At 49.2% G+C, this 24,554-nt stretch overlaps 1 protein-coding gene across 2 annotated transcripts in view; it reads left to right on the plus strand.

Annotated features, from left to right (window-relative positions):
- The window catches only part of kansl1b (KAT8 regulatory NSL complex subunit 1b), a 38,914-nt gene extending 28,984 nt beyond the window's left edge, over positions 1-9,930 (plus strand). For both annotated transcript variants that reach the window (XM_084437700.1, XM_084437701.1), the window contains 5 exons: positions 5,100-5,290; positions 5,606-5,733; positions 5,836-6,021; positions 8,292-8,526; positions 8,659-9,930. In XM_084437700.1, coding sequence (XP_084293826.1) covers positions 5,100-5,290; positions 5,606-5,733; positions 5,836-6,021; positions 8,292-8,526; positions 8,659-8,928 — 1,010 coding nt within the window. In that variant the 3' untranslated portion in view covers positions 8,929-9,930. The remainder of the gene's footprint in view (positions 1-5,099; positions 5,291-5,605; positions 5,734-5,835; positions 6,022-8,291; positions 8,527-8,658) is intronic.
- The last annotated feature ends 14,624 nt before the right edge of the window (positions 9,931-24,554 follow it).

A 24,554-nucleotide genomic window follows, 5' to 3' on the forward strand; every position in this document is an offset into this window, starting at 1 on the left:
CTAACATGTTTGGGGGTCGAACCAAACTGTAGAACTTGATGGGTGAATACATATTTATCTATTATTATAGGTAGAGGACATGGTGTTGATCAACTCTCCCTACATTCCTATTGGCAAACTTTGCACCCTGAATCTGGACATTTCATTATTCTAGGCTTTGAGAAAAACTGTTCTAGTGCCCTAGTTGAATTCCTCTGGATATGCGCCATTGATGGAGAACCTCAGGCAGGCAGCCAGGTGCTCTTCTTGCAAGCCTGTTATGATTTGATATCAAAATGAAGTTAACTTCAATTAGGCAAAGTAATGGAAATAAAAGACACAATTGGAGAACAATTGTACTCTTCTTCTGCAGTTTATCATGTAAGTGAAATGGGTCAAATGTTTGGCAAACATCTCAGCCACTTCAGTCATACTGCCATATCCTCTATTCCTACCATGTTCATTGTGAAGTCTCTCACAGTTGCTTGACACCAGAATGGCAAGTGGAATTGCTGCTGTGGTATAATACGTTTGATGTTATTATGAGAAGTGTTATTATTAGTAGTGTTACTACTAGTGAAGTGTTCATTGGCTCTTAGTGATGTCAGTCATTGTGTGATTTAAACGTTCAAGAACACCAAGCCTTTGACTTCGGTACACCTTCCAATTCAACAAGCATCGTTTCATGAGAAAAATCCTTTCATCAACTGTACCGCTTGTTAATGTGCAGTAGGCTATATTGTGGCTGTTCAATAGAGATTCCCAATCACTTTGAGAGTATTATTACCTCCGCCCCTAAGTTCCGGGGAGGAGGTTATGTTTTCGGTGGAGTGTTTTTGTCTGTCTGTCTGTTGGTGAGACTGTCGGTTAGTCAGCAGGATTACACAAAAACTACCAGACCGATTTTCATGAAACTTGGTGGAGTGGTGTAGCATGAGGCATGGGCAGTGTTGTCATATCTAGCTAGCTAGCTCGGTAGCTGAGATACATCAGAGACCAGAGCTGAGGAGCACCTGCTCGGCCAACCTCAGCTGAAGCACCACCAGTATATTTGTTGCATCTAGATATCACACCCTAATGTCACTGCACATGCTGATGACATGCATCATGGGCAGAGGTCTGAGTTCTCCGATTGCCCTTCTAGTTTGCATGTGTGAATTTGTGTGTGGCTGAGGCTTCCACAGTGGCTCATCTAGCCACATATCGTTGAAAAACGCTCTGCAGTATGCACCTTTAAGGTAAGAACACCTATATTTTCAAACTGCAGCTACAATTAATTTGGTACCATTTGCATGGAAAAATGTTCTTACACAACACTTAGGGCGTCTGTCTACATAACACATTTTCCTGGCAGAAAACTAACCAGCAGCGTTAGGTAGCCAGCTAGCTCCATCAAACCCAACCTGTGGACAATCATTGCTTTGTTATAAATTAAAGCTCTTTGTTCTTTTGTTTAAGGTCTTCATAATTGCTTTTTACATGTAGTCAGGGCAGACTAAGAATGGAATGGGTAGACTAAGAATGAAACGGAAAGGAGATATTGAACACTTTATTAAGAAGAAGCTGAGAATAGCAGCCAGGGACGCGTTGAACAAAGATAAATAGATAGATACTTCATTGATCAATTTCAATTCATTGATGAATTTGGTGTTTCCGCAATGGAAATTACAGCGAGAAAAGAAAAGCACTAGATGCAGAGTAGTAAGAATAAAAAGAGGAGGAACAGCCTATATACATCCATATGTCCTATATACATCCATATGTACAGCATGTGTACAGTATAGAATAAAGAATATATGTACATCCAGTCTGTAAATATAAATGTACATATGTCTAGGAGTATACATACATACATACATACATACATGCATACATACAGGCTGTATAGATATATCTAGCAATACACATATATACAGACACACACATCTACTAATGCACATATATACATACACACATGCACACCTCCACAACACTTGGAAACGCTCAGGCACTGTTATACAGTCTGATGGCTGCTGGCACTAAGGAGCGTCTGAACCGCTCCGTTTTGCACCTGGGTGGGATGAGCCTGTGGCTGAAATTGTTCCCCATCTGCCACAGCTCGTCATAGAGGGGATGGGAGGGGTTGTCTAGAATAGACTTCCGTTTGTCCCTCATCCTCCTCTCCACTACAGACCCCAGGCTGTCCAGTTGTTGCCCCACAACAGAGCCAGCCCTCCTCACCAGCTTGTTCAGCTTGTTTGACTCCCCTGCCTTGATGCCGCCTCCCCAGCAGGCGACGGCAAAGAACAGTGTGCTGGCTACAACAGACTGGTAGAACATCCTCAGCAGCCTGCTACACACATCGAAGGACCTGAGCCTCCTGAGGAAGAACAGTCTGCTGTGTGTTTTCCTGTAGAGGGCCTCAGTGTTGTCAGTCCTGGCCAGTTTGTTGTTAAGGTGCACTCCCAGGAACTTGCATGAGGTCAGAGCAGGGCCAGACCAGCACCCATGGTGAAAATACAGACATGAAGAACATGATTTAAAATGTAGCTACTAGTCATATGTACTGTATACAACATATTATATAATTTGTTCTGCGGGATTTTACAGTTCAGTGTATGAAGCGACTAACCTATTTTTAATTACTTAATTAAATTGATGGCATTGTGCACTGTGCAGTTTTTTAATAGTACACTTTTTAAACATCTGCACTTTGTTCAGTATTGTAAAAAGTACAGTTTAAATGAAATCTAAAATACAGTTATTGAAGTCTTAACTCAGTACTTTTAGATGCAGAGGGAGGAGACTGGAGACTGCTGGCCCTGATCATGACTGTGCAGTATCGTTTGACTGCAGCAGCAGGAACCTCCCAGTTCAACCATTGCCTACATTTGCTGCACTTAAAAGGTCCCGAGGGTAGAATATTAATCAACTCCAAATGTTCCTAACCTTCCTGGAAAGCAGTTGTGTCTTAGAACATTTTGGGTGAAAACACCTCAGTATGTTATTTCAAAATTGTCATTGCTTAACAATGACCTAGTCCTAGACAATTTCCGCATTGACCATGAGGATACGTTTCCACAGACTCATTTTGAGACTTTATATTTCCAGACATTTCTCAAGCAAGAGCTGCAGGCCCTGCACCACCGATACTGAATACCTTCCCCCTCACGCCTCCCGGTACAAAGATCATGTTTGGCTTGGGTATTCTCAAAGCAAGTAGACGGCACATTTTGTATGCAGGCATTGTCCTCTCCCCTTTGCTCATTAGACAACGTTTTCTTCAGAGTGCTGGCTTTTCAGACTGAAAAAAGGCCATGTTAAAAGATGGAGGATTTCAGATGCATGCCAAGGCAGAGCACCATGTGAATGCCATGGTGACATGGTCAGAGCATAACAGGGGTGTCGAGGACAATACTTGTTACTCCAGGCAATGGATAAATAATACCAAAAAAAGATGGACGATAACAAAGTACATCAAGATAGTTACTGATGCCCTACTGTGTACAACAACCACACTAAACATTGCGCAGTCCAAGAGAGCCAAGGCCTTGGATATGTATGAGTTCATTTTCGTAGATGACATGGCAATCACAAAATTCAGTTGTTTTGAAGTGTCTGAGCTTCTAAACAGGGTTCATACACTTGTGGAAAACCTGTAGAAGTCATAAGTTTTGAAAATAGTTATTTCCAGGCCTGGAAGGGTGCTTGAAGTTTCCCAAGAGAGACCTGGCACTTACAGCCAGCTTGCTGCTAATGCGGTCCTCCTGTCACTGTACGCACATCAAAGGACTACTTCAGATGCAGGAAGCAATCCCATTCTCCTGCTTTTACCATTGCGTCTTTTACTCTAAATCTGCACCGTCTGTCCTGTGTTAGACAACACTCTCCACCATAATCATCAAGACACCAAATAATACTAAAAATAATAATTTAGCGGGTTAATTTTGATGAGGTTAAGGATAGTTTTACTTTGTCTATTTAGCTATTATTTAAATGTTTCTTGGCTTTTGCCTATTTCTATGCAACTTCTTGCAACTTGTTTACCCAGGGGTAAAAGGACCCCAGGTACGTGACCCTGATGTAGGGAGTCGGGGGGCACCTGAGGTCTGTGGCAGAGTGGGTGAGGTGTATCTGCCGATAGCCCTAGTCTGTCATTTATTTGTGTCATTTAAGGTATACTGTAGGCTTATGCTTTGCAATTCTCTTTGATAGTTTAAATACTACATTTTATCCTCACATTTTCATGCATACACTGAGACTACACAATTTTTGTTAATGGAGAGGTCATATAAAAGTAATGGGAAACCATTGGTCAATATGTGTATGGACCATGTCTAAATGATGACTTGACTTAAGAAATTGACTTAAGAAATTCCATTCTGAGAATTTGACTGTTGCTTGATTTCTGATTATTGTGCTTCAGAATGATTACTAACACCAATAAGTTTACTGTACAGTGTACATCTAAAAGATGTGAAATTCCACTGTGAGAATGAATTGACTGCTGCTTGATTTCTGATTATTGTTCTTAAGACTGATTACTAGCACTAAGATGTTTACTGTATAGGGCCAAGCACTAATTACTGACTAAGAATAGCATATTGTTATTGATCTCAATTTCACTGAGAATGTATTGAGTGCTGCTTATTATGTGAGTTATTTACTACAGAGGTGAAGTATTGATCATCATTATAAAAAATAATAATAGTAATCAATATTGCAATATGTGAAAATTGAGTGCTGTAAATAATGTTATTTTTGCACAATACATTGCATACACTTAATCTGCTTTAGGAATTTTGATGATGACAGCAAAATGAAAAGGTCATATGCACCAACCTTACCAGGTGAAAGAGTCAATGTAAGAGGAGATCATCATGGACATGGCTTTATTTGTCAATATGCCGGTTCTAGACCTTCATCAGGACAATGGTTGTCCTGAACCGAACGTTGACAAATAATGTTGCCAGATGCCGCCACAGTCTCAGTAATTCATCGGAAACACTGCAACCCCCCCCCTTCTTTGTCTCTTACTCTTTTGTCTGAATCATCAATCATTTTGGATTAATTTGTGTCGCCAGTGTTTGAGAAATGGATTTGAAATCTCATTCTCTCTCCCTCCCTCCCTCTCTCCACAGCTCCTCCAGCCCCCTCCAAGCAGTACGTGGACTCGGGCAGCCCGTATTCATCCCTCCCTGGCCTCCACACCCCCACGCAAACTCTCACACACCCTCTGACCCACACACACACACACCCCTACAGCCCGCTGGTACGGCAGCTGTCCACCTGCACCGACACCTGCAGCCCCTTCACCCTCAGCAGCTCCCTGGTGAGGAAACGCTACCTCCCTGTGTGTGTGTGTTGGTCCCCACAAGAATAGTTAAGAACAATGGTCACTTGTGGGGGCACAGGGATGGTCCTCACAAGATTAGGGTTGAATTTACGGTCAAACGTTACATTTAGCGCTAGGGTTAGGTTTAGGCGGTCAGCACAAAGATAGGAAAGTCAACTTGTGTGTGTACCCATGGATGCGCGTCTGCATGAGTGTGTGTGTGTGTGTGTGCGCGTAGTTGTTGGTATACAGTTCTATATAGACTGTAAGAGAATGACGTCATTATAACAAGCCCCACCCCTTCTTCCTTAGCAACAACAGCCTATCCGCCGTCGCCGTGGCGAGAGCTCGTTTGACATCAACAACATCGTCATCCCCATGTCCGTAGCCGCCACCACCAGAGTCGAGAAGCTTCAGTACAAGGAAATCATCACACCCAGGTCAGACACAGACACACACACAAGCACACAAGCACACAGACACACACACACACACGGCGCCAAAGTTCTGTCCTGACGCGCGTCTCCGTCCGCGTCCCCCAGCTGGCGGGAGGTGGACGTGTGCTCCAGGCCCCTGGCGGAGGAGGAGGACTCGGGCGTGGAGGTGGAGGAGCTGTCCGACCAGGTGTTCTCCCAGCTCCACCAGGCCAGCGAGGACCAGGAGAGGACCCGCTACCGCTGGGCGGCCGCCACCGCCGCCAGCACCGTGGCCAAGAGGAGAGGCAGCAGGTAACGCCTGTCGCCCCTTCTTCCCTCCGTTTCTCTCTCACACCGTAGAGGACAGTAGACAGATTCACACGGTAGAGGACAGTAGACAGATTCACACGGTAGAGGACAGTAGACAGATTCACACGGTAGAGGACAGTAGACAGCTTCACACCGTAGAGGACAGTAGACAGATTCACACGGTAGAGGACAGTAGACAGATTCACACGGTAGAGGACAGTAGACAGATTCACACGGTAGAGGACAGTAGACAGATTCACACGGTAGAGGACAGTAGACAGCTTCACACCGTAGAGGACAGTAGACAGATTCACACGGTAGAGGACAGTAGACAGATTCACACGGTAGAGGACAGTAGACAGATTCACACGGTAGAGGACAGTAGACAGATTCACACGGTAGAGGACAGTAGACAGCTTCACACCGTAGAGGACAGTAGACAGATTCACACGGTAGAGGACAGTAGACAGATTCACACGGTAGAGGACAGTAGACAGATTCACACTTGGAGGAAAGGTGACTGTCTAGGGGTGTATCTAATATTTCATCAAGCATTATATTTGGAAACTGTCTTAGCCATGAGACTACACAACTGCTTTCCTAGATCAATCAGTCTGGTATTCACACACATCTGGGATGAAGGGGTATCATGAACACACAACTGCTTTCCTAGATCAGTCAATCTTGTATTATTTGGTGGGTTTTTGGCTCAAAAAGGTTGAGAACCCCTGGCCTGCTCCACAGCAGAAACCCTTTCCATGTGCTGTGCTACAACAATCGCCAAACAGAATACTTCCAACACACATGACAATGTGCCATACACACATGCTAACGCAAATAGTTAAGTGCAACACTAGTCTCGAGTAACGTTAGTGTGCTCAGTGTCAACAACATACAGTATGCAGGACGCGTGCGGCCCATACAAATAACACCAAGGTCTGCATAGTAAATATAACCTGGTTCCAAATTCTCTACAGCAGAGATGACGGCACATCTATTTTCCAAATCAAATTTCAGCCCCTCAAACTAAATATTACCAATGCAAATCTCTCCTATATACCACTTTCTCGTGTGTAAAAAAACACATGAAATATGCAGAAGCACATATCAGCAGATTCATCTCAACGACTAGATTAAATATTATTAGCCTGCCTTTCAGAAGCGTGCAGGGCGGGCCTTCATCACAGCAACGGTGTTAAGTGCATCCTCTAGGCCTATTTCCGTTCTCTGCATGTCTGCTTCCATTCTCAGTTCATGTTCTACGGAGATCATTGCAAGTCCATAATTAAGTCTGTCCCGTTTCATTGTAGCCTACTGCGGAGGTAGATTTTTATATTTCACTTTCAACGTTGAGAAACTGCGTTCTCCTCTAGACTGCAACTGGACAGTATATTTTAATAACGAGAGTGCTTGGTCCTTCAACGGTCCCCTCGTTTTATATCCGCAGCCAGTCATTGTGGGCATTCAGACATACAGTAGGCTGTTGCTTCCATTTTCTGTTATCCTCAGCTGGGGGCGGCGGCAGGTACCGTGTGATTGACACATTCCTTAGCAATTGACTCGCCCATTCATATATTTTTTAAGTTATTTGGTAAACACAAGCCTACACGCCCTCGAGGGAGAGACATGGAGCAAAATAACTTCCACAGGACTCGGGTGTAAAACGGATGAACTGAGTGTTCACAGGTTACAAAATGTCCAAAACGAAATCTTATTTCACAGGTTACAAAATGTCCAAAACGAAATCTTATTTCACAAGAGTAAAACCAAAGTTAAGTAATTCCCTGCATCATACTCCTAGTAGGCCTACTATGGTAAGAACAAGATTGATTTACGAAAGCAGTTTTGTGTTTGTATTCATGTTTAATGATATAACAGACAGACTGATCTGAAAACAATGACAACTCCCACACATCCAGCATACTGTAGATGGTCCAGATAATCACAGTAGCCGACCCTGGCTCAGCGTATGACTGGTCAGATAATCACAGTAGCCGACCCTGGCTCAGCGTATGACTGGTCAGATAATCACAGTAGCCGGCCCTGGCTCAGCGTATGACTGGTCAGATAATCACAGTAGCCGACCCTGGCTCAGCGTATGACTGGCTGAATGTGCCGTGGTCTGATTCACGCTTGTTCAGTAGCGCAACACCAGATGTTCTTTTGATGTTGAGCCACTTGTTTTGATGCTCTTCACACTAGTCTGACCAGCCTCTTCTCCCTGCCCTGTCCCCCACCCCTTCTCCTCCTCCTCCTCCTCTTCCTCCCCTCAGGTCGTACAAGTCGGTGGACGGCCGGACCACGCCCCTCTTGTGTAGCACCACCCCCTCCACTCCGCAGCCCTCCTCCCCGGACTCCTCCCACTTCCACATGCTGCAGGACTACGGCTCCTCCCCCTGCAGCCCGGCGAGCCCGGACCTGACCTTCGCACCCTCCCCCTACCCCCACCGCCTGCTCTCCAGCGACGACACGCGTTGCTCCACGCCCGACAACTCCTACGAAGACCTGGTAGGCTCCTGGCACACACACACACACACACACACACACACACCTACAAAGGACTGGTTTAGCTGTATAGCGCCCTCTGTTGCCGTGCGATTCCACCTCTTCCTCTTGACCCATGACCTCGTCCTCCCCCAGGTGCCCCTGCCGGTGTTGCCGTGGGAACCGCGCACCTTCCCGCTGGACAGCGAGCCGGAGCGGGACCCCGAGGCGACGGCGGAGAGCCCGGTGACGCCGATGGCCGAGCGCCCCTACAGGACCCTGCGGCGCGCCTCCACCTGCAGGACCGCCGGCTCCTCCCGCTCCGAGTCGGACACCGGCGAGCCCCCCTCCCCCCTCTCCCTCCCCGATGACATCAGCAGGCACAAACACACCACAGGCCACACCCACAGACACGCCCACCGATGAAGACTCTTCCCCCCCCAGAGAACTCCTCCTCCTCGCCCTGCTGTTCCTCCTCCTCACAGACTCGTAAAATACCACCACCACGACGATGATGATGATGATCTACCACGGGAACAGTGCAGACTCCTGCCGTTTGATATTCAAACACCGGTCACTTCACAGACCTAGTAATCGCCTAGACATCCCTCAGGAGTCCTGTCTGCTCGCAGTCATCGAAAGAAAGATGGAACTGAAGAGGAGAGAAGAAGAGATGAAAGCATGATGGCTCCCCGCGTGGTATAGACTGGACCCAGCGATGGGGCCGGGGACAGCTGAGCTGCTCGGCTACGACGCGTTCAGGGTCCAAGATGGCGGCCGAGACAACACCACCGCGTCCTGCCGCCGTCTCCATGGCATATCCCTCCAGCCAGGCTAGTAGCTGACCAGCTCGCACGATTCCCCCGAGTCTGAATCCAACATCCTGCTGGGAGCTTCGGGCTAGCAGAGCTGTGGAAAAAACGTGACTTTTGTCATCCAGTCCCTTATATCTGTCCCCTCTCGCGTCTCTTCCCGTCTCTGTCCACATTGATCGCTCTTTTCTGTCTTGTCTCCTCTTCTGGTCCCAGTCTCTCTGTCTCTCTCTCTCCTGTCTGTCCTTCCCTCTTCTCTTGGTCTCCCCCTGTCTGTGTACGATAATGACAGGGCAGTCGTCATGGTGTCATCGCCATCCTGTCCTCGTTGGTGCACCTCCCCTCTCCTGTGTTAGTGACGCCATGCTACCACAGGTCACTGTCAGACCAGTCTTTGCTAGCACCATGTTTTTTGTTGTGAGTTATTTTCATACTTAGTTTTCACTGTGGTGAAGGGGGCTGGGTGGGTCTTCTATATCCTCTAGCATGTAATAGTTTGTACAAAAAAAAGAGTATATTTGTAAATACTTTGTTTGATTCTTAACTGTGTTTGGTGTTAAGGCTATAGTGGGCCTGGCTGTATAGCAAGGAGACACGTACAGAATATTAAACACTTCTCTTTGAGCAGAGGCTGATCAGAACTGTTTTCTGGATGGTTGTGGAGTCCGACGGATATCGTTTGTGCTTCTCTGAATAAAAGTGGACTATATTGTACCTGCTGTGGTGTCCTTGTGTTCAGCCTACATGTACATGGTTCTAATATCTCACCTACGGAGGGGCGGAGAGAGACAGCAATACCCAAAGATGAACTGCAACAACATAGGCCTTATACATACTCACTCATCCCAAAATCGCTGCACATAGGGTCATAGTTCAACATTCAGTACATGATGTTTCTTAATCAAAAAGAAAGCTTGAAACTCCACCACAGCCTCCAGACTGTCCAGTTTTTGCCCTAGGCGGTCTTCCTCGCCAGGTTGTTTAGTGTCTAGGGTGAATTATGCAGAGCAGAACAAAAGAGCCCACTACATGAATCAAGAGACTCAATATCTGTTATTGCCATGGTTCCCATGTGGGTATATTATAGGAAAGAAAGGTTGTTTTTCAGTGGTGGATAAAAGTGGGTATACTATATGTATCTGGATAAGGAGGTGCGTATACTATACACCCCTGTATACCCTCCACTATACTACTGCTTGTTACGTTTCAGGTAGGTGCGTTTCTCAAAAGCTCCATCTTAAATGTTTCATTCTAAAACTGAGTAAGCCTGTACCTGACGTCTGCCCTGACGAAGGCCTGGCCTAAACATGTAGGCATTTGTATGTGTTCATCATGAACTAGCCCAAGAATAAAGGCTTTTTAAATTTTGTACCAGAAGAGCTGCCTTAGTTTTTTCTTTTCCATGGTATTTTGACTCCCTGCTAAAGAGCACCTTCTTGGTTCACCTGCCTCAAGCTACTTGAGCACTCAGTCTGCTGTTTTGTTAAGCCTGTACCTGGCTCTTTAGCTCTTCACTGGAGAAGAGAAGGCAGACAGACGAAGGGAGGGCTGTTCAATACCCACTTTATTTCCAAATCCACGTTTACAGCAATGAGCATCAGTGTAAACAAAAAACCTTAATAAAAAGCACATCACAACCAGACAATCACGCTAGAATGCTAGAGTGAAGCTAGAACTGCCAGAGGAACCCAACGGAAATATGGAGGTGAGGTGGGGTGAAAGGTCAAAGACTGAGGAGAGAAGCCGGCTAGCAAGCAGTCAGAACAGCAGAGCTTCAGTGTTCAAAACTACCTGCAAAAAAACATGGCAAAAACCGGAGTGTGTGTTCAGTGAGGACATGTATAAAAAAAACAACAGGAGGGTGTCAGCGGGTGCATCTACAAGCAGTCATTACATATTTTCTCACGTCCACAGAAGCAGCTAGTAGGGGTAGGTAGTAGGAGGCAGGTGGTCCGGGACATGTGCAACATAAAACTTTGATTCTAGGCATTAAAAAAGCTTGCTCGTTTTTTGTTTTTTCGCGAAGAAATATTTAGTTTGTAAAATTCGATAGGAAAGCAGTAGTGTGTAAAGATGGTCTGTTAGTCTGGCTTTAGTCTGTTGGTCTGTTTGTTCTGGCTTTAGTCTGTTGGTCTGGTTTTTAGTCTGGGGGTCTGGCTTTAATCTGTTAGTCTGTCTTTAGTCTGTTAGTCTGGGGGCCTGGCTTTAGTCTGTTAGTCTGGGGGCCTGGCTTTAATCTGTTAGACTGTTGGTCTGGCTTTAGTCTGTTAGTCTGGGGGCCTGGCTTTAGTCTGTTGGTCTGGCTTTAGTCTGTTAGTCTGGGGGCCTGGCTTTAGTCTGTTGGTCTGGCTTTAGTCTGTTAGTCTGGGGGCCTGGCTTTAGTCTGTTGGTCTGGCTTTAGTCTGTTAGTCTGGAGGCCTGGCTTTAGTCTGTTAGTCTGGGGGTCTTGCTGGGGGGGGTTGCTTTAGTGTTGTTGTTTTTTTCGAGTGTCATGCAAGGTCAATCAGAAAAGCTGAATAGGTTAGTGGCTATACTAGCAGTATCTCAGAAGCAGACTGTTTGGCAATTATCCACAAATAGACAATATTATAACCCTGCAGTGTCAACATGAACAGTGAACCTGTAGCAGTCAGAGGCACTTTCAACTTCCAAAGGCAGAGATGAGCGAAGCGTTGATGGACAGGGTGCTAAGCAGGAGTCAGTGTGTGGTACCTATGTGGCTAGCTTTTTTACAGGTTTTTACAGTCATGCCTAATATTATATTCCCATAATGTGTTTCTCTTTCACCCGTTAAATCAGATCACCACAAACCCATTATCCACATAAGAATAAAGTTATGTTCTATCGGTTGATGTTTAACACATGTCCAATCCATTAACCCCACCCAACCACAGAATCAGACTAATAGGATCTTTTAAGATCATCTAAATGTATTTTGATCATACTTCATTTTAATCTAGAGATCAAAATCTGAAATCATATATTCCCATTTGAGCTAGTTGTTTATATGGTATTGTTGTTGTAGATCCACACCCAGGTTCTAGTGGTCAGGTGGACTTGACATCACCCTGCCAGAGGGGAAAACAACAACAACAACAGATTATCAACAGGCTCGTAAAACACACAGCAAAACAGGTTCTTCTGACAACAGGACAAAACAGGAGGCCTGCAGGCAGGAAGCCAAGCCAAACGTCAGAGACTGTCATTCTATTAGTAAGAACTACTGAGACTGCATCATCTCCTCTGACCTGGGGTCTTGAAGGCTAGTTTGTCACCGTAGTTACTGCCGTTGTGTGTCTTAAGTAGTTCTATGCTATTTGTTAATATGCTATGACAAACCACCTCAAACTCAGACTGGTCGACGATGGCGCTCGAATTCTGAAGCCAATAAATAAATCTTCGCTGGTTTCCGAACCACCGAGGGAGCAGGGTCTGGTGTAAACGGGGACTGTTTTCACACAGAGTAGCGAGGGACTATTTGGCACTTGGCCTGGTTTAGGCTAAACAGCGTGACACAGAGTGAATAGTGTACGTATTCTAAAGGATTTTCTCCAGTTGAGGTACAGGGTGCAGTCGGCGCAAGGATGCAGCAAGTCAACACGTTCTGGACGTAAGGGCTTGACGGTCCTAGAGTATGCATGGTCATGGAGGATTACAGTTGAAATAGAATCATCCCAATTAAGAGCAGAGTAGAGGGAGAGTCGGAGTCTTTTTTCGAGATTAAATTTATTTGCGTTTTTTGTGTATCGTAATAGCATCTTCAGAACACTGCTGCTTCACTGTGTGACTACCGTTCTATCTAGCTATCTATTAACCAATCAGGAGCCAGTAACTGGCGCCTGTGTCCCTGGGCAGCCAATCCTGCGAGCGACGTAGAAAGAAGGGAGAGGAGAGTATGAGAGATGCTTTTTTCTTCTTTTCTCTTGGGATCAGATGGTTGGTTACCGTGGTGATTAGCTCAGAGGAGGAGACCATTCACAGGCCCTGCTTGGCGAGGGAGGCGGAGACCTGGTCGGCCAATGAGGCGAGCGGCGGCGTGTCGGTCATGTTGATGCTTCCGGAGGAGGAGACGTTGCTAAGGTGACGGGGCGAGCCGTCGGCGGAGGACTTGCAGATGATCTCTGCGATCTCGGCGCCGTGGTCGGTCCTGGCCTTCGCCTGCTCACGGAAACTCAGCTTGTGGCTCTCGATCTGGAGAGACGAGGGCACGACCTCAGACAGAAGGACAAACCTGACATCCAACAAACACACGACACACACCCGAAATCCAATACACGCTACTCCTACACACCTGGACATGTAACACACACCCTCTGAAATCCCACACATACACCCCAGATAGCAAGCGGATCTGGGCCACATACAGGCCAGATCTGGCCCTTGTGGCTTAGTTCCGGCCCATATATGGCCCAGATCCGCTTGCTATCTGGGACTACCTACACCTACACCCGGACATGCAACACACACAGACACGGACTTGGGCAGGGCTCGACATTAAGGCTTGTCCGCTTACCCGGGACAAGTATACTTTATGTTGGGACAAGTGGACTTCCTCCTGCAGTTGTCCGACGGACAAGTAAACAAAAGAAAGAAATCAATACGTATTCATATCCGCAAAAAGAAAAGTAAAAACTTCGAACTTCGAAATCGCCAGCTGGTTCGCGATCCTTGCGGTATTTTCATTCTCTCCACCCCTGCCCCGCGCGCTCTTAGACGACGCCGAATTGCCTGTGCTCTGTCTCGCCTCTTGAAAACGGTCATGGCTGGCTGATCTATTCCTCTCAACGCGACTTCCTCGACTGACATTTTAAAAAAATGTGTGTGCTTGCTCATCTTATTGTGCTACCGTACCAAACATGATTATTAATGTCATCCACGTGTGATTCTCTTTAGGAAACATTCATGATGTTGCCAGATTGTCACAACTGGCCAGCAGTCCCCAGCTGGTTCTTTTAGCTGATCAGTTCCAGAAAAGCCACTCACTCACAATTTGTATCGTTGAACAGAATTTAGGCTATTGAAGACAAGTGAGATCCGTCAGGATACAAGGAAATTGCTGACACTTTGTTATTTGCATATACATATTGCTTTTTCAAACTTTGTTATTTGCATATATATAGCTTTTTCAAAAACTTTGTATTTGGACAAGTAACGTGAGCTCTCGGATAAATAAAAGGTAAGACAAGTACCTGAAAAAGCTTAATGTCAAGCCCTGCTGGGCATGCAACACACAAGCGTGCTTCCTTTACCTTCTTGGCTCCTCCTCCAGCCACGTGGCCTACGTTCTCCAGGGAGCCCACCTTGGACTGGACCTTGAAGTCCATCTTCTCTGACTTGATCTCCACATTACCTCCACCTGGTGGCACACACAGGGTATTACACTCCTTAGATAGTCAATACACCTGTCTGTCTGTCTGTCTGTCTGTCTGTCTGTCTGTCTGTCTGTCTGTCTGTCTGTCTGTCTGTCTGTCTGTCTGTCTGTCTGTCTGTCTGTCTGTCTTACCCCCCCCCCCTCCTATTTATCTACCTATCTACCAACCTACCTGGTCTGTAACGGATGTTGTCCTTGGAGCCACACTTGGACGTGACATTGCTGAGGTCAATCTTCTTGTGGACGATCTGGACCTGGAGAGGAGGAGGGCAGACAGGAGGGTCAGACCAGGATCAGGTCTGGGGTCAGGCCATCACGAAGGAGAAAGACCAGGCAGGTGTCATCATCTGACAGATGCAATGACAAGAAAGCTTCCATGTTTCAGGACACGTCAGTCATTTCTCTGTTTCTGGACAGTCAGCCATTCCTATGACACCAGTCCAAGGGCCTCAGGCTTAGTGACAATGACATTGACAATGACAGAGTTGACTTGTAATGTTGGTAAAAGGAATCTCCTGGTATATCCTCTGGATACTTTGGAGCCCCAAAAAGGTCTTATAATTTGGGATGGTACAAACCAAATTTGGTATCTTGATCAAATGGTCCAATATTTGGAAAATTGCATGGCTAGAGCTTTCTTTTCATGTCTCAGATAAAGGAACGTTTTCCACAGCACGTTTCACACGTTCTGTTGTGCTGTGCCTAAGAGGCACTAAGAGATGCTCCGTTCTGCTGTCCTGGCAGGCAGCAGAGGACAGGACAGGCAGCCAGATGACGAGGGGATGAACGGAGGTGAAGCCAGACAACATGGTGGAGGCATTCAGCAACGACGAACCGCCCAGTGTTGCAGCAGCCTGTCATGGCGGAACACACACACATGGTGGCACCCCAGCTACAGAGAACCATCTCTCTCACACACACACAGACACACGCCTGGTACACTGTGTATCAATCCGAAGAATGGTCTAATGATGTAAAGTGGACATTCCATTAAGCCATTTAGTCAGCTCGACAATAACCACCTGTGACTGACAGCTTCTGCTGACTAATCACACACCAGGAAGTGCGCAGTAAACAGATGTTCTACATTGTCTGCTTCTATATCTGTCTAGAAGCTCTACATTGCTGAGACACTGAACTGACTGATATGGGAATGACTAGCATGACTTGTATGACTGTTCTGCTGTTTCTACCTATGTTCTGGTTATAACAGGAGGACTGGTGGCCAACCAGTCAGCCGACAAACCCTTTAGTCATCCAGGCAGTCGGCCAGCCAAACCGACCCTTTAGCCAGCTAGCCAACCAGCCAGCCAGTCAGAGAGCCAGTGAGTTACTGGAGGTTAAAACCTCCAGGTATGTGCTTAGTATCATCTTTAGAGCCACACCTACTCTGAACACTAGACATGTCAATATTCTTGTCTAGTGATAGAGAGGAGAGGAGGAGAAAGGGGAGGAGAGGACGAGGAGAGGAGAGGAAGATACGGAGAGAGGAGAGATTACAACTCTGGCAGACTGGGGCAGTTGCAGACAGCTGCTATGAGGACCTTGGTGATGAGACAGACACGTCTTAGCCTGAGGTGAGTAGACCACACAGAGCCTACAGCGGAGCACCAGTGTTAGTCTGAAACACACGGTAGCTCAGCCTCAGGTCTGGGCTCAGCTAGGAGAGTGAGTGAGTGAATGAATGAATGAATGTATGAATTAAATGATTTAATAGCATATACACAGATTTAGAAGCCCAGTTAGGCCACAACCATCACATGTATAGCGTTGTTGAGGAATACACACACAATAAAGTCAGAGACTTATTTGCATTGTGGTCCAGTGTGCAGTAGTCTGTGGTGAAAATGGGCCTGAACATGCAGCACTATGTGAGTGAGTGTGTGTGTGTATCAGTGCTACTCACGTTGCCTCCTCCCGGTGTGTGTTTCATGTTGGCTTTAGAGCCACACTTTGACTGGACGTTACCGAGATCCATCTTCTTGTCCTGAATCTGCACCTGGAGAAGCCAGGAGAGGAGAACGTTGTCCTGACAGCCACCACACACCCGGGTTCTCCGGGAGAACCCGCCTGAGGTTCTTGCACATAGAACCCTACAGCTAGACAGGGCGATCATTCGTTCCGGCTCCAACCCGAGCCCCCTCAGGCGTTTCCGGAGTTAGGACCCATCAGAGGATCAGAACCACCTGTAGTGGCCAGGCGCGAGGAGTTGGTCCTGGAGTAACGGGACTATTGAGTACATTTAGCTGTACATACCGTGGTGCGGTATGGAAGGACGGACACACAGACAGCGGTCTTCTCTCCTCAGGTCAGGGTTTCTAGAGAACCCCCCTACAAGTGTTCCTCAGGTCAGGGTTTCTAGAGAACCCCCCTACAAGTGTTCCGGCTACCACCGTATTACATCATCATGTCTTCACATGGTCAGTGGTCATGACGGCCTCAGATACAGTAGAGGTCCTGTGTGTGTGTCTGTGTGTGCGTTTGTGTGTGGGTGTGTGTGTGTGTGTGTGGGTGTGTGTGGGTGGGTGCGCGTGCGCTGCCGTACAAGGTCCACGTTTGACCACGCATCACTACCCAAGGAAGGTCTGATAGAACCCTGGCCCTCACAGGAAACAGAGAGTAGGAAGGAAGTAGAAAGCAGGAAGTGAAGGAAGTAGAAGGCAGGAAGTGAAGGAAGTAGAAAGCAGGAAGTGAACTCTCCTTACCCGTCCTCCCCCAGGCTGGTATTTGATGTTCTCCGTGGAGCCGATCTTGGACTTGATGTTCTTCAGGTCCGGCATGGGGGGCGCGGGGGTCAGGGGGGCAGGGGCGCGCCCCCTCATGGACCCCGGGGACTTGGGCGGGGTGCGCACCACCGCCACCTTCTTGATCTCGCGGTTGGGGGTGTTGGAGCGGCTGCCCGGGGAGCGAGGGGTGCTGGAGCCGCTGCGGTCACCGGCGTGAGGACCGTCCACTGCAATGTAGACGACCGACAGATTTTGAGTGAACTTCCCCTTTAATCGCTACTCGCTCGAACAACACGACACACGACACGACAACATAATCAGTATCTGGGAAGACTTTCTACAGCTAGGTTAACTGAATGTGCTGTGGTCCTCAGCTCTGAGGGGTTCAGTTATAATGGTGATTATAGATATGAGAGAAAGTGACCTAGGCAAGTTTGGAGCATCCCCAGATAGCGGATCTGGGCCATATACAGTCCAGATCTGGCCCTTGTGGCTTAGTTCCGGCCCATATATGGCCCAGATCCGCTTGCTATCTGGGTCCTCAGTCCTAGTTGGACACTAACCTCCTGCGGGAGTCTTGGCCTGCATCTTGGAGCTAGCTCCTCCGGACTTAGCGCCCCCTGGTGTCCTGGTGGTGGCAGGCTTCCCTTCCCCAGGCTGGAACCAAACAGCAGCAGGGTTACTGGTACGTACAGGACAACACAGGACAGACAACTGCCTGGGATACACACCTACACACTCCTCACTCAAGATATTTGGTGTGTGTGTGTGTGTGTGTGTGTGTGATGGTGTCGGCAGGTGTAGCAGTAGTGGCTGTGTGTGTGTGTGTGTGTGTGCTACAGTACGTACCCTGGCCCTGGGCTCCCTGGCCCCAGTGCTGCCTGGTCTAGCTAGTGGGCTGGGCCTGGAGGAGCAGGTGAGGGGGGAGGAGGAGGAGGAGGAGGAGGGGGGGGGAGTGGAGAGGCGGGTGCGGGAGGGGCTGGCCTTGAATGGCGTTGGTCGCTTAGAGACCGAGGCTTTACCAGGGGGGGCCGAGGGGGTCTTATAGCACAGGGTGACAGAAAGGACTTCTGATCAAAACACAAGTTGAATGCAAACAGTAATAATTATAATAATACATAATGATGGTTCAACTTAATCAGAAGCAAACAATAATTTGACAGTGAAAGATCAAACAAATATATATTTAACTTAAGAGTCTTAAAACAATAATAAGCTGTAAGTAGCGTAACAGAAAGTCTGTAAAATCAATCTAAAACAACGGACACACAATAAAACTAAAGAGGAACCCATGTCAGCAACGTGGATGGTGATGCGACTGTGATTAGAACAGAGAGAGCCCTCGTGTCTAGATCCCCAGCGGCGAGCTAGCCCCAGACAGCAATCCGATCAGGGCCATATACAGGCCTGATCTGGCCCAGATCCGCTTGCTATCTGGGAGGTGGTCTGGGCTGGTCTGCTGTTGATGTGGGTGGTCTGGTGTGGCTGGCCTTTGATCAGAGCCTACAGGGAAGTCTGTGGCTGTGGTTAGGAGCTAGTGTGAAGCCAGCCTGGCCTGGGAGGACCCCGTATTCACAAGGGTCGGGGGTACGCGGTGCTCTGTATAGCCTTCGGATTGGCCTACCCGTATCTTAGCCTACAACCCAGATAGCAAGCGGATCTGGGCCATATACAGGCCAGATCTGGCCCTTGTGGCTTAGTTCCGGCCCATATATGGCCCAGAATCATTACACATCCGCTTGCTATCTGGGAATCACGGCCTACTGTACCTTGGTGCTCTTGTCAGCTGCTGTCTTGCCACCTCCGGCTCCAGCCTTGGCTACGGGGTTAGAGAGGACAGTAGGAGAGACAGAGTTAGTGGTAGCATCATATTTAATACATCGCATCTCTCTCTCTCTCTCTCTTTCTTTCACTCTCTCTCTCTTTTTCCACCTCTCATGCATGGCTAGCTCCTACTACTCGGCTAAGCTTTAGGGTATGTGCTATTCATTGTGGCTGTGCTTTTTATCTACTATATTGTGCATTCTTACTTGTCCTCGGCTGCTGCGACTCTTTTATCAAAGTCTGTCCGCATCGTAGCTAGGAGACTGATGCCGATGTAAATCTCCACAAAGTGATCATATAGAAGCTAGATGACAGTTTAGAGGTCAGCCATGATAACAGCACTTCTCTCTATGAGTTGCTCAGCTCAGCTGCTATTGCTGCTACTGATGATGACGATGGTGATGAGTCACACAGCCCTGCCTGCTCCTGTGTTTGATTGGTCAGTGAGGAGGTGGATAATGTTGGTGTCAGAGACATACAGACCCCCCCCCCCCCCCCCACACACACACACACACACACACACACCTTTCTGTCAGAGCCCCCTCTCTGTCTCAGAGCCAGTGCACTCATTCATAATTCATAACTGAGAAGAGCTCTCGTGGATTACTTCCTCTACAGACCACTATCTGTCATAGTTAGTGTTAATGGACTGGTCAGGAACCAGCAGCTGATTAGACAGGGCTAACTGGCAATAGAGAGAGAGTTATAGGGAGTCTAATTCTGATGGTCAGCGAAAGGGTTTATCGACAGGGAGGGTAATATATATCAATATATGTGTATGTGTGTGTTATTTACAGTAGCTAAGTACATTCTATCATGGCTGCACTGCAGTAGGGGACAGAGACAGTATATATGGAGACTCATATTACAGCTGACACAAGCTGCTGACCAACGCTCTCTACATGTAATACGATTCAGTAGGTAGGTAGGGTGTGTGTGTGTGTGTGTGTGTGTATGATAAGACAGGGGTGGAAGGAGGGGTGAAACATCCATCAACACGACCACGATTGTGATGCTGCACACACGCCCCCCCAACGACAACCAATCAGCATGCTTCCCATGCAACAGATTCTGGCAACACCACAGCTAGACAGCATCAGACAAGAGGGCTAGGGTTAGTCAGAGACACAGAGTCACAGACAGAGTCACAGACAGGGTCACAGGCACAGACAGGCTGAAAGAGAAGGTGGACGGACAGACAGACAGACAGACAGACAGACCGACAGACCGACAGATAGACAGACAGGAGGGGGGAGACCAGAGTGTCTACAAGCGAACCCCTCCTCAGCGGTGGACGGTGCAAGTTAGTCAGACAGGGAGGCAGGAAGGGGTACTGCTGTGGCTCTACTGACAGACCAGACATCTGGGACAGAGAGGAGGAGGAGGAGTGGGGAGGGGGGGGAAGGGAGGGTGTTGAGGAAAGGAACAGAACACAGACCTTTGACCTGGGGAACAGGAGCGTTTGGTTTTCTCGCAGGGGCAGCCTCTTTAGGGGGGGCTTTCTGAGGTTTGGCTGCGGCGGTCTTGGGGGCGGGGGCTGCGGAGGCCGCGCCCCTCTTTTCTTTCATGACGGGGCCTTTGGCTGCGGGAGGAGGAGCTGATCTGACGTCGCCTCTGGAGGCCGTCGCCTTGACCGGCTTGGTGTCCGAAACCTTCCTTTCCGCTGGCTTCTTTCCTGCAGGCTTCTTTTCTGCAGGCTTGGCTTCTGTCAGATTCTGGGCAGCCACCACTGCAGCAATGAGATCCTCCTCCATGGAATTCCGTGGGTGCTCCTCTGGAACGGGCGTGGCCTCCTCTAGAATGGGCGTGGTCTTCTCAGGAGTTTCCTGCTCGGTCTTCTTAGGCTCCTCCTCTTCTTCAGCCTCAATCTGGGGCGGGGCTACCGCTACCTCCTCTTCCTCCTCCTCCTCCTCTTCTTCAACCTCAATCTGGGGCGGGGCTGAGGGCGGGGCTACCGCTACCTCCTCTTCCTCCTCCTCCTCCTCTTCTTCAACCTCAATCTGGGGCGGGGCTGAGGGCGGGGCTACCGCTACCTCCTCTTCCTCCTCCTCCTCCTCTTCTTCAACCTCAGTCTGGGGCGGGGCCGAGGGCGGGGCTACCGCTACCTCCTCTTCCTCCTCTTCTTCAACCTCAATCTTGGCTGGGGCCGAAGGAGGGGCTACCGCTGCCTCCTCTTCCTCCTCCTCTTCCTCTTCTTCAACCTCCATCTTGGCCGGGGCCGAAGGCGGGGCTACCGCTGCCTCCTCTTCCTGCTCCTCCTCTTCTTCAACCTCCATCTTGGCCGGAGCCGAAGGCGGGGCTACCGCTGCCTCCTCTTCCTCCTCCTCCTCTTCTTCAACCTCCATCTTGGCCGGGGCCGAAGGTGGGGCTACCGCTGCCTCCTCTTCCTCCTCCTCTTCCTCCTCCTCTTCTTCCTCCCTCTGGGTTTGGGTGCGGAGGGGCTCTTGGGCGTCCTGGCAGGGCTCTCTAGGCGTAGTGGTGGGGGAGAACGGGGAGAAGGGGGAGCCGGGGTCGGCTCTGAGGGAGTCGGGGCTCCTGCTGTCCGGGGGGGTGTCAGGGGCCCCGGGGGCGGTGGGGGGGAGCGCCGAGGGGGAGGGCTCTGTGTAGTCAAACGACAGCACTCTCTTCTTCTCCTCCTCCACGCTCAGAGCGGCGCCGGGAGAACGACCTTCCTCCTCCTCCTCTTCGTCAGACCCGGGATGTCTCTGGGCTGACGGATCGCTCCCCGCCTGAGCCTCCTCTGCGCCCTCCTCCTCTTCGTCCTCTTCCTTCTCCTCGTCGTCCTCCTCGTCCTCGTCGTCCCCTCTCTTCGGCGTGGCCTCGGCGCGAGGGAGCCCGGGGCTGACGCCGCGTCTCGGCTCCTCCTCCTCCTCCTCCGCAGACCCGGCCCCGCGCTGCCCCCCAGGGCTCCTCAGCCCCCCCTCCGGCCTCCCCCACCCCCCCGTCTGAGGGGAGAGGAGTGCGGGCGCCGGGGGGGCGGAGGGGGACTCCCGCGGACTCGCTGACCCCATTCTCACCCCCTCCCTCTCCTTCTCCTCCTTCCTCTCCTCCTCCTCCTCGCTCTCATCTTCGCTCCCTCCGTTGACACAGGGTCTGCCGTTAGTGCCCGGCCCGTCCTGGGGTCTGTCCAGAGGTCTGTCCAGGGGTCTGTCCAGGGGTCTGTCCAGGGGGCTGAGGTCTGGCGGAGTGCGGAGTCCCAATCAAAACAATACGGAAAGACACACAGACAGACAGACAGACAGACAGACAGCCACAGCAAGACTGTGGGATTAACGACACTCACCTTATACCTCCACGCACGCACATTTCCCGTTCACCACACAGACACATGCTCTGCACACACACACACACTGCATATACACACTCTTCTGACTCTAAATGCACACACACACACACACGCCACGCACACCGGTACTTGTTAAACACAAGAAACAGAGGAGAGAACAGAGAGGAAAAAATTGTCCACTGAAGCAGCACACAGGGCGGCAAACACACCACGGGATTGGCTGGCGTCGGCAGGGAGGAAGTGCGAACGGAAACATCAAACCGACCAATCACGGTGGCCCTTCTGCGGTTTGGTTAGATCTGATGGAGATGATGCCTCGCACTTGCATCGCGCTACAATGCAACAGCAAACACAGGCTTCTATTCGGAGAGTCGGCCGGGGAAAACGGTAGGTACAGACCGCACGATGGAGTACAGACAACACAAGTATACATGGGTTCATGTACAGAAACATCTACAGCCTAGAACACTACAGTTAAGTGCATGAACAGTCAGCAGCCAAAGCCAAGCTGCCTGCGACAGCGCAAGAGCCGCCGGTCGCACGCGCAGTGCACTAACAGCCCGGCCCGGTTGTCATGGCTACACAGCATCGCTCCGGGGACCGGTGGAGAAACACTGTGTGATTAATGGGTTGCCATGGCGATGGATCGATGTTGGGGGTTTTTGTTTTATTTTAATTAGCTACAGGACGGTCCATTAGATAGATTCTACTGCGGTGGTGTAGAGTAGGGAACTCGCTTGGCGGGTGATTGGCTGGCTGGCACTCAAACTGCTTGTCTGCCTGTCTGCCTGCCTGTCTGTCTGTCTGTCTGTCTGTCTGTCTGTCTGTCTGTCTGTCTGTCTGTCTGTCTGTCTGTCTGTCTGTCTGCCTGCCATGCATCTGTCTGTCTGTCCGTCGGGCTACCTGTCTGTTTGCCTGCCTGTCTAGCTGGTCACCTCTCTGTCTAGCCACTAGCCACGCAGAAGCCATGGTGCATTCAACTGTCCTCATCCTCCGAGACAATTTAGATGAACGAACACACCAGATGTGTGTTTGCTCTAGCGTAGATGTGTCTATGGCGCGGTAGCTCAGTGCTTTGTAATACCGCCTCACAGCAAGAAGGTGCTGGGTTCGGATCCCCGCGCTGGGGGCATGTTCTCCCCAGGCCTGTCGGTGCTGTGTGTCCCTGGTCTTTCAGTCTAGAGTTTGCATGTGCTCACATGAGTTTCCTCCATATAGAATCCCATTATAAAAACATGCCCAAACAGATCGCTCTCCTGTTCTGTCCCTGATTGGATTTGATGATGGCTGCCCACTGCTCCTGGAGGATGACCGCTTAGATGTGTTAAACAGGACAAATATCATCGGCGACCACTAATGCGTGTGTGTGTGTGTCAATTAATAAAAAGTCTTTATTTCTTTGATATCTGCTGGTTTATTTATGCAGCTCCGAGGAGAAGTCTGTGGATACCCGTCTCACTCTCTGTAAGATCTACTCTAACGTGAGGAGGACAGCCACATCGGTCTCTTCTCTGCCCTGACCTCCTGGAGAAGGATAACGACTGGTCATGGACATGCTGCTCCATTGCTCACTGCAGGATCAATAGAACGGCATGATCTATCCAGGAAGTAGATTAGCATCTAACAAGAACTCTGGAATGTGCCCCAAACTGTCCAGAGGTGTGGTGGGACATCGATAGAGCGAGTGGAGGTCGATCAGATCAATGCCACGGTGTAGAGGTTCTGTCAGAGGGGCCAACCACCATCTAACCCTGGGTCCGAGGATGTGTCGAAGATCTGTGAGTGTGTGGGAGGGGCCTAGTGCTTAGTACTGTGGGGTTCATGTCCATTTGTGTGATGTTTTACTGTAGGTGTGTGTGTTTGTGTCTGTGTGGGTGATTCTAGGTTTGTTTGTCGACGTGGTTCTAGGTTTATACTGTAGGTGTGTGTGTGGTTCTAGGCCTATAGGTGTGCTTGGCTCTAGATCAGTGTGTGTGTGGCTCTAGGTTTGGTTAGCCGTGAATGGGAGGAGTCTCTGGAACTGCCAACGTACC

The sequence above is a fragment of the Borostomias antarcticus genome, assembly GCF_949987555.1.
Source record: "Borostomias antarcticus genome assembly, chromosome: 5".
NCBI classification, from domain to species: domain Eukaryota; kingdom Metazoa; phylum Chordata; class Actinopteri; order Stomiiformes; family Stomiidae; genus Borostomias; species Borostomias antarcticus.